The sequence below is a fragment of the Cannabis sativa genome, chromosome 7 (genome assembly GCF_029168945.1).
Source record: "Cannabis sativa cultivar Pink pepper isolate KNU-18-1 chromosome 7, ASM2916894v1, whole genome shotgun sequence".
NCBI lineage: Eukaryota > Viridiplantae > Streptophyta > Magnoliopsida > Rosales > Cannabaceae > Cannabis > Cannabis sativa.
Genome location: NC_083607.1, coordinates 55,132,984 through 55,142,882, shown reverse-complemented (window position 1 = coordinate 55,142,882; position 9,899 = coordinate 55,132,984). Strand labels below are relative to the sequence as shown.

The window sequence follows — 9,899 nt, the reverse complement described above, 5'->3', positions numbered from 1 at the left end:
AAGATCCATACATGGACCAAGAAATCGTAAAAGGTACAGGATCCATATCTCTTTCAGTACAATGGACTGGAATGGGAGATTGTTTATTTTGGTTATGATGCGTGTCCACCAGCTGGAAGTGATGAAGATGATGAACCATCAGGTTGGCACCCATTTCAGGAGGACCCAAATTATGACTCACGCTTAGGGCTGAACATATTGACCGGGTTTGACCCAAACCCGACCAACCCGCCCGGACCTAACCCAGTTAACTTGAAAATTTTAAAAAATCTGTTTTGTTCGGGCGGGTCGGGTTCAACCCGGTACACTTTCGGGGTGTTCGCGGGTTGGTTTTTTATGGTCACCAGGTTTCGGGTTGAACCCGAACCCGCCCGCCAACCCGGTCACTTTTTATTTATTTTTTATTTTTATTACATATATAATATATTAAAAATAAAAAAAACCCTAAAATCTAATCATTTTATTTTTATTACATAGATAATATATTAAAAATAACAATATAATATATTATGTGTAGTTTGGAACTTGACTTTTGTATTTTAGATTTGAAATTAATGCATTTTTTATTTTATTTTAATCTAACGAATATAGATTATAGTGTTATAAGTTTATAACTTATATGCTTAATTTAATATATAGAAAAACCCACATAAAATTTGATTTTTTTTTTAAAAAAAAATTAATGAGTTGGGTCAACCCGAACCCGCAAACCCGCAAACCCAAAACCCGCGAACCCGAACTATTTCACGGGTCGGGTCCGGGTACAATTTTTTGAACCTGAAAACTGCGAACCCAAAACCCATAAACCCGAAACCCGATCAACCCGCCCGATGTTCAGCCCTACTCAAGCTACAATGCTGATCACGAGCCAATTATCGACCGCTAATAAGTAGAAAAAAAAGATTCCATATCTCTTACTTGTGTAAGATAGCAATAAGTGTTGGAAATTTATAGGTGCTTCAATAGAAAGACCAATGTCAAAATATAACTCAAAATGAAAAATACAAGAACAATAATATTGATAAAATAATGTTACAACTCTAGACAAAATATGCACATAAGTATAAAAAAGAAGATGAAGAGAAGATTATAAAACACAATATAAATAATAGTATACATATATAGGGACAGGATTTGGTCCCGTTATGCCAAAACAGGGAATACAATCCGTGATTGTACTGTAGCCGTTGGATTAAATTGGGGCATGATCTAATGGCTGGGGTTAAAGTAGGGGTATTTAGGGGGGGAAAAATGGTAACCGGTTGGTTTTTTGTATTTTAAATTAATTAATTTTTGAAAAACTGACACCGATTGGCGATTGACGTGTGAGGTGTGACGTTTGATGTACGGGTGACAGTTAGCAATTTTGAAAAGTCACTAAATAGTGGGTTCGTGGGGTATTTAGGGCACATTTGGTTCTTCTTCACACTTCTTCAGATTTCGTTCTTTTTCTTCTTCTTCTTCTTCTTCTTCTTCTTCTTCACATTTCCTTGTTCTTCTTCTTCTTCTTCACATTTCCTTCTTCTTCTTCTTCACAGTTCCTTCTTCTTGTTCTTCACATTTTCTTGTAGTGATTAAAATTATTTTCAAATTTGGGGGAGGAAACTGCAGTACGTTCGGAGTTACTGTACTTCGTTTTCTGGTTCTCCGTCTCCGACCTCGGTGTACAAGTAAGTTTCTCCGAATGTACAAACTTTATTCTTCTTTTGCATGTTTGTTCGTTCTTTAGTTTGGGGATGTGAAAAATTGTCTAACATTGTTAAAGAAAGATTTAAACTTTTGTAAAGAGAAGTGTTGTTCTTCAACCGTGTATGTGCATTTTATTTTGTTTTTGTGTTCTATTGTACGAAACTTGTTTGAAGATGTATTGGGAATATTCTATTATCAATTAATCTCCTATATAATCATAGCCCACTACCAGAAGCCCAATTAAAAACCAAAGTCATATTTAGGGTTTCATCCGAAAGCATAGCAAAACTTGTTGGCACTATTTCCCTTGCCCAATCTCCGCTCAATCTCTCTATCGGTAGGAGGAATTCCTTTCGAGTATAGTCTGTTGGATTTAATTTTGTTTGGTTATGGTGTGTAATGAATATATAAATTACTCTTCTATTGTACTCTGGATATATGCAATAATAGTGAATATATTCAGTTATTGAAGATTGGATTTCGTTCTCTGTTTTCACCATTGTCACTGCCATGATTCTTGAATCATGAACAGAAGGATTAACAATCCTAATACAGTGAAACAATTTTAAGAAAATAATGTAATGGAAGAAAGAAAAGCAATGTAAACATTGGTATGTATAGTGTTGGTGGAAAATAATTATTTTTGAAAATCAATTTTGATTGGTAATTTGGTAATTTTATTGTGAAAGTGTTTTGGATTCACGTGTATGGTCATTTTGGTGTGTATTTTTTTTACCCAAATGTTTTACCGTGGGCTGCCCTATATTGACCGAAAAAAAATTTTTGAAAGTAAGGAAAACAATGGAATGGTTAGTTAGGTAAAGAAACTATGGTATTAAATTTTTTAGTTCAGATTGTTACTTACCAAATGTGATGTTTTTTGTTATCTGTTGTGAGTGATTGTTGTACTTTAATTAGAAGTTGTAGTTTAGATTTGACTATTGTTATGAATTTGTTTTGAAAAATTGGATGGTTTAGACACAAGATTCATGAGTTAATGAGATACAGTATTGATAAAAACTATGGCAGTTTGGATTTTTTGTGTATATGAATTATTGGAGAAGTTATTGAAATTGGTTACGACAGTTAGTAGTGAAGCATTGTTTTGTTAATTCTGATATTAAATGTTTTCCAACTGGTTTTGTACTCTGTTCATTATGAATTAAGAGGTACAAGGTACCCAGATTGGTTAAGTTTGGGGGAATTTTGTCTATTCATGTGTGTGCTTTATGTTCTTGGTTCTCACGGATTGTACCAACTCGTTTGTACCACTTTTTAGTTATGGGAGTTAGTAGTTAAGGTTTGTTTTGTTCATTGTTTTGGTTGTGGAAATCATTTAGTTGAAAAGAGTTTCACATCATTTTAATGTACTTTAATGTGTAACATGGAAGAAGCATGAAATGTGTGTTTGAAATCTGAATTTTTCCAATGCCGAATGGTTAAGTTGATTTGATGTGATTTTGGGTGATTACAATGCACGATTTTCATTGTCTTTTGGTCAATTTTTTTTTTTTATGTAGTGTATTTGTTGAAATATGTAGTCCTTATAGTTTAAATTTGTTTATCTTTAATTTGGTTAGGTTCATCATACATGGCTGGGAAACGCAAAAGGAAAGGGGGAAATGAACCCGTAAAGAAGGATGTCACCCCCGAGCCGAACGATAATGCGGTTGGTTGGAGAAATTTCTTGTAAGTTTTGAATGATGGATAGTTGTTTACTCGTGTGATTGATGGTTAACATTTATTTTATTATATATTTGATTGAAATTATGTCCATATGTAGCAATGCGAACTACAAAGCCCTTCGAGCAGCTGAGAAGGGATTAACTGAGAAAGAGGTTTGATGTCGACTGTTACTTAATTTTTTTATATCAATTGTCTGTAATTGACGTAGGGTTGTTTGACGTACTTTACGATTCTTTCCATGTACTCTGTAGTTGATGTAAGTTTGCCTCATATTACAGGCTACCGACAAATTAAAAGTGCAATATAAAGGTTTCACCGACGAGGAGAAGTCTGAGTGGAGAAGCTATGACCCTAACCCTAATCCCGCTAAGAAGGCCGTGCAAACAAGGGGGAGGAAACCAAAGGCAGCTGATGCCAAGGGGAAGAAAGTGGAGGTGGATGAGGAAGAGGGTGCTCCTGATAGTGAAGAAGCATCTGTGTACGGTCGATGCTCCTTCAACCGTTTAATGAGGATTTGCAAGAACCTGAACCTGGAGCAGAAAGATGTGATCCAAAATGCTGGATTTGGATCATTCATCAGAGAGGATGCACCATACGTTGACACCCGACTAGTGAGTTGGTTAATCAAACATGTTGACCCAACCACTAGCATACTGGATTTGTATGGGAGGAAAATTCACTTATCTGCCGCGATGTTCGGAGATGTTATGGGGGTGGACGACGGAGGGGATCCTGTAGTCACCGAGGGTGATAGTGACACTCGATATCTGGAGGAGATATTGAACGTTGTCGAGTACACCGTGTCCTTGACAATGTTGGAGAAATCTTTGTTGGAGTGCGTTGAGGCAGACAGCCTATTTCTCATTAAATTTTCTTTGGTGGTCATAGGGACAGTCCTTGCGCCGAAAACGGGGGTCGATATCACTTCGGGGTACTTGCACTCCCTTAGGGTTACCAGGGACATTCGCCACAAGAACTGGGCGACTGCGGGGTTCAGGTATCTGATGAACTCAATTTTCAGATTCCGAAATAAGGCGACGAAGAATGTATCTCGTCGCACCTTATTCCTCCAGGTACATTGATTTTGTTATCTTTCAATTATGTAAATGTGTTTATTCAGTTTATAATATAATATTGTCATTTATTAGTCGAATGTATTACCAATACATTGTTTGTTTGTGACAGTTGGTGTACTTGACTCACGTGGAGTGGAACTTTGGATATGTCGACCGAACAGTGCTCCCCGTTGATTTTTGGGGTAGTAAACAATGTAAGTCCGCTTACAAATTTGTGAAAGACAATGGGGGTCCCAACAGCGACAAGGTACATCGAATTTTGGTTACAATGTGGTAAAGTGATTTCAGTTGATATTAATTATTTTGGGTTTGAAAAATTAAATTTTTTATGTTTAACAGATAACGCTCACTTCGAATCCCGTAATACTGCCCAACTACTACTCGGACTCGGAAGGAAGAAAGAGCAGTGACCACTTTGTCAGCTCTATCAACGAGTTGAAGGAGTACATCTCGAATGAGTTAAAGTCTCGATTGAGATCATTTTCTTTGAAATTTATGGACAAAGGAGAAGGTGTAGGTGGTATTGACCGAGAGTTGGAGGACGATGCCGTTTGCGGAAACGGGGAAGAAGGCGGAGTGCAGCCGAGCCGTGGAGGAGTCCCCGTTGAAGTCCCCCGTCCGTTCGAAGACTAATGTTGTTGGTCTATCCGACGAAAATGTGGTGGATTCCGTAAGTACGCCTTCACTATCTCGTTACAAAATCCGTTGAAGATGAAGGTGCCGCACATAAGACCTTCGACGATGAGGACTTTGATATACTCGAAGTGGCATCTTTCTGGAATAAAGGCAAAGCCCCCGTCAAATCAAAGAAGTCACAGTCGGAGAATGTGCCTTTAATTGAGGATGACTTCAACGATAAGGCGTACGAGCAATTCATTGAGTCGGGCAGAACTGTTGTCGGGCCATTCAAGACGAAGGAAGCGATCCCCCGTAACCAATATGGGTTTTACAAGTTTATTTTTAGCAACACGTTAGATCCGGGTAAGTAAATGTTATTTTCGTATTTCTCATTATGATATACTTGTAGAAATTTTTAATAACAGATTACATTGATTACAATTGAATCGTATATGTGCTTGCGAAATTTCGAAAGTTTGAAGTGGATAGGAGGTGCATGGCATCGTTGCGACCGTTGCGAGAAGTTGAGGGATCCGTAAGTGTCAAAGTATTAACTAAATATGTATCATTTATTGTACATGTGTAAATCATATTTCATTTTGTTGCGTATCATTGATCGTTTTTCTATACTAATGAACAAGTACGAACGTGATAGTCGATTACCTGACCAACCTCGTGTTTGGTACATGCCAACTCGCATCTCGGTCATTGCTTTGCTTTGTACGGCTTATTTTAAATTTTGTAATTCGGTTTGGTTGTAATTTACGTTACTTGAGAAGATGAACAATGCTTTTGCAAAGCAAAAAACTCTCGGTTCGTTTAATGTGAAGAGGATTGCGAAAGACCAGGAGTGGTCAAAACTGTTTTACGAAGACAACTTCGAAAAATGCGTCAAGGTACTTCATCATATACACATGGTCGTTCTTAATTGTAATTTTGAAAAGTGAGATATGTTAGCGATGCATATTGGTCATTGTAGTGTCGAATATCTATATGGTCTGTAATTTCAATTTATTTTTGACTTTATTGTTCCTCTATTAAATTGTAGATGTTTGTGCGGTGTTGACTCTAGAAGGTGCACCACATTGGTTTGGTGCCGAAGTAAATATGAAGTCGAAGGTTGTCTCATTTATGGACTCCCTACACACCGCAATGAATGAGAAGTATCGTGTGGAGGCTACGAAAGAAATGGTAAACTTGCAAAGTTTCATTGTTTGATGTGAATAACTCATTCTTCATTGACTCTAACTAATTGTATACCTTTGCAGTTGTCGACGTTGGACCTTTTGTTTGAGGAGAATAGGTCGAAGAATGTGACTTTCGTGGATTTCAGAATTGACAGGAAAGATCGCGGGCTTCCTCAACAAGACAATGACCGAGATTGCGGAGTATACGTCATGAAGTACATGGACGCTGTGGCCAATGAGGAAGAAGTAGTTGATGAGGTATACCACTTTTTAAATATTTCAGAATGTACTACGCAAGTTTGATTGAGATTAACGTTGTGTAATTTCAATTTTATTCGGTGTTTTACTGTGAAGTTGATTAGAGTTAATTACATTTTCTAAGTTTTTGTTTTTGTTTCTGTATTGTGGCACGTCACCGGTTGAGGCACGTTTGGAAATCGCTGCGAGGATCATAACTGATGAACAAAATGAAATTCGTACCAAAGTGGTTGAAGATCGTAGGGCTGCACAAGGCAGCTCATTTGCATCGTCCTCGGCCCCTTTGCGTAGTCCGTCAAAGTCTCCACGCGATCCTCGGTTCGGCACGGCGAAGTCTCGCAATGCAAACATGTTTCCCCCGTCAAGAGCCTCCCCTAGGCTTCGCCTACCAAGACTAAGATTTCATATGGTGAATAGTGTGTGAAAAACACTTGTGTTATTAATAGGTTGTGTTATTAATAGGTCGTGTTATTAGTGTGTTGTGTAGTTTGGATTTGGGAGCATAGGTTGTGTTATTTGTGTGTTGTTTAGTTTGGATTTCGGAGCATTTGGATTTAGACATCTGTTTTTATTAGTTCACGTTTGGAACTGGTTATTATGTTGATGACTTGTGTTTATTTTAGTTTTGACAATATATTAAACCATACTTAGCAAATCTTTGTACTCATACCATAACAACTCTTACAATGTACCCATACTTCAAAGTAGTTGACTGTACTTCACAGAAATTATTTAACCAGAAAACAAAGGTGACTTCTTAATTTTCTTTATTTGTTTTTTTGGTGAAGAGGTGACTTCTTCTTAATTATTTGAAGGAAATCATGTTACTTGCCTAATCTTACCAAATCTTTGTAGTCATTAAACTTTAAACCGATTTTTCCTTAAACGGTATTTTCAAAACACATGTACTATGACATTACAAATAACGACAAAGGTCACTTGTTAATTGTTTGATGTTAGTTACCAAATCTTTGTAGTCATTCAACTTTAAACTGAGTTTTGAGAACATTTAAAAAAAAAAAGATTGAAACCATACCATATCAACTCCCATTACTCTAACCAAATGTACCATTACTCTAACCAAATGTAAATAAACAATAGCCCCCTTAAATATGGTTTTTCATAACATAGTAATGAGGAAAAATATGGAATATAGAACATTCTCATTGCGCTACTTCACATAACAAATACGAAGATGTGAATAATATATAATTTTGCAACTTCACATTGAACCCATTGACGAAATTTGCTACAGAAATTAGAAATGTAGAAAACATAAAATTTTGAGAACGTTGTGGGTACTTCATACCAAATGAAATTTTCGTCATCATCCACACGGTTCTATTAAGTTCTACACAATTAAGTTAAACAAGTTTTGAGAACATAAGACATACAAAACATTTGCATTTTGGGACAACCCATATCTTCAACGCAATATAAGTTGGACAATGATGAGAAGGCAAATAAAAATGATAAAAATTAATTTTCTAATAACATTCTCATTGCGTTTCTTATCTTCTTCGAAAATCTTGATTTGGTTTCGCAATCCAGGTGTAGCATCTGTACTTCTCTTACCATGTGATTTATCGATCCAACAAAAGTAATCACATCCTCGACTTTCATCGTTCTCCTGAGTTGAAAATAACCCTATTAGTTTATCATGGCCGCCTAAGTACGTAAAACATAAATGAGAAGTACTTTTGAATCTAAAAAGACAAAACTCTTACATAGTGTGGACATCCGAAGAATCGACGACCAGGATTTGCTCTACTACTAGAAGTCCAAACATAAGCTAGATCACCACAGTAGCAATGGGGGTGTCCCTGAAGTGAATTTCTCCAAGGCGGACCACCCCCATCGAACCCGCATGAGTCTTCTCCACCACCAGCCACCATGTGCGATGTACTATAATTTCTGAGTGAGGTGTACAAATTTTTTTTTTTTTTTCTAACTATGGTGGAGATAATGTGTGTCACTCACAAGTAAAGGGGGCACCTGTTTATATATAGGTACGTTCCAAATGAGTTAGTGGTGGGAAAATGAATTTTTTTAAAAAGTTTTCTAACATTATCAATCTTGGTGCCAAAATAAACCCCAATTTCAAAACCTAATTCGTACAACATAATAGGGCATGGCTGATTGTTTCGTTGGGAAGCGTATCATGTCATGTCTCAACCGGTCCTTTCTTTTAAAATAATATTTTAGTGTTGTGTGAATTGACAAGGTCCATCAAGTGAACAGTGTACGTCCCATATTACATTACTAAATATTTGTTAAATCCATTAAATAATATTAGTAGGGATGCCAATATTAGTAAACATTAAATATTTTAATTTACGTTGATTGAAATTTAATTTTTCACAATTGTTACTCAAGTTTTGTTGTATTTGTGATAGTTTAATTATTGGTAATAGTCCAAATCGAAAAAACAGTACCGCATCGCACCATTTTCCGCAGTGCGAGTTCTGCGATTTTTAGTTTCGCGGTGCGACTGCGGTTTGAGAAATTGGAAAAACCGCATGTATGGATTGGTTAAAAAATAAGGGTTAAAAACTACACTACCGACACTGCAAACACCCGAATATATTATTATCACACTTAAGGATATAAAAATACAAACAAATACATTTATAAAAGTCTTGATTAATATTTCTTTATAATTATTTAGTTTTTTTTAATATTATATAATTATTACATATAAAAAAAATAGTGTTGTCTACAGTGAACATCCTGTTACTATCAGTATCTCTGTCATGAAGCCGAAAATTACATGTTGGAATATTTTTTACAAATTTACAATTCTTCACGGGGGGTTCGTTATGGTAACAATGAACATCCTGTTACTATCGCATCTCTGACACACAGGTTAATGCGAGTCACAGTAAGTACTCAGGTTAGCATTGGTGTAGCAGAGTCACTATCCTCAGGATCAACTCACTGAACGTCCTCTCGGGCTAGGGTTCTAATGAGCGGCAGTCAACCTTTCACAGCACGCACACTGCTACAGGCGGTGTTTTTTAGTTAATGCGACTCACAGTATGTAGTCAAGTTAGCTTTGGTGTAGCAGAGTCACTATCCTCCTAATCAACTCACTGAACGTCCTCTCGGGCTAGGGTTCTAATGAGCGGCAGTCAACCTTTCGTAGCACTCACACTGTTACTGGGGTGTTTTCTGGTTAATGCGAGTCACAGTAAGTACTGAGGTTAGCTTTGGTGTAGCAGAGTCACTATCCTCAGGATCAACTCACTGAACGTCCTCTCGGGCTAGGGTTCTAATGAGCGGCGATCCAACCTTTCGTAGCACTCACACTGTTACTGGGGTGTTTTCTGGTTAATGCGAGTCACAGTAAGTAGTCATGTTAGCATTGGTGTAGCGGAGTCACTAT

At 36.9% G+C, this 9,899-nt stretch overlaps 2 protein-coding genes and 1 long non-coding RNA gene across 3 annotated transcripts; 2 read left to right on the top strand and 1 right to left on the bottom strand.

Annotated features, from left to right (window-relative positions):
* The first annotated feature begins 1,130 nt into the window (after positions 1-1,130).
* LOC133039755 (uncharacterized) lies at positions 1,131-4,457 on the top strand. The gene is made up of 4 exons (XM_061118699.1): positions 1,131-1,670; positions 3,270-3,378; positions 3,473-3,527; positions 3,654-4,457. Exons 2-4 carry the CDS (start codon positions 3,281-3,283, stop codon positions 4,455-4,457), a joined length of 957 nt encoding a protein of 318 aa, XP_060974682.1. The 5' UTR covers positions 1,131-1,670; positions 3,270-3,280.
* A 1,679-nt stretch (positions 4,458-6,136) lies between these two features.
* Positions 6,137-6,575, top strand: LOC133029236 (uncharacterized). Its single transcript, XM_061101715.1, has 2 exons — positions 6,137-6,260; positions 6,338-6,575. The coding sequence occupies exons 1-2, from the start codon at positions 6,177-6,179 to the stop codon at positions 6,557-6,559; spliced, it is 306 nt and encodes a 101-aa protein (XP_060957698.1). The 5' UTR covers positions 6,137-6,176; the 3' UTR covers positions 6,560-6,575.
* Positions 6,576-7,887: 1,312 nt separating this feature from the next.
* Positions 7,888-8,518, bottom strand: LOC133029235 (uncharacterized). Its single transcript, XR_009683385.1, has 2 exons — positions 8,242-8,518; positions 7,888-8,144 (listed from the first exon to the last, which is right to left on the bottom strand). It is a non-coding gene; the product is annotated as an uncharacterized LOC133029235 (long non-coding RNA).
* Between the last annotated feature and the right edge of the window lie 1,381 nt (positions 8,519-9,899).

Coding starts and splice junctions, on each gene's coding strand:
- LOC133029236 (XM_061101715.1), top strand. CDS start 6,177: ATGAAGTCGAAGGTTGTCTCATTTATGGACTCCCTACACACCGCAATG. Junction 6,261..6,337: donor TGGAGGCTACGAAAGAAATG/GTAAACTTGCAA, acceptor ATACCTTTGCAG/TTGTCGACGTTGGACCTTTT.
- LOC133039755 (XM_061118699.1), top strand. CDS start 3,281: ATGGCTGGGAAACGCAAAAGGAAAGGGGGAAATGAACCCGTAAAGAAG. Junction 3,379..3,472: donor GTTGGTTGGAGAAATTTCTT/GTAAGTTTTGAA, acceptor GTCCATATGTAG/CAATGCGAACTACAAAGCCC. Junction 3,528..3,653: donor AGGGATTAACTGAGAAAGAG/GTTTGATGTCGA, acceptor CTCATATTACAG/GCTACCGACAAATTAAAAGT.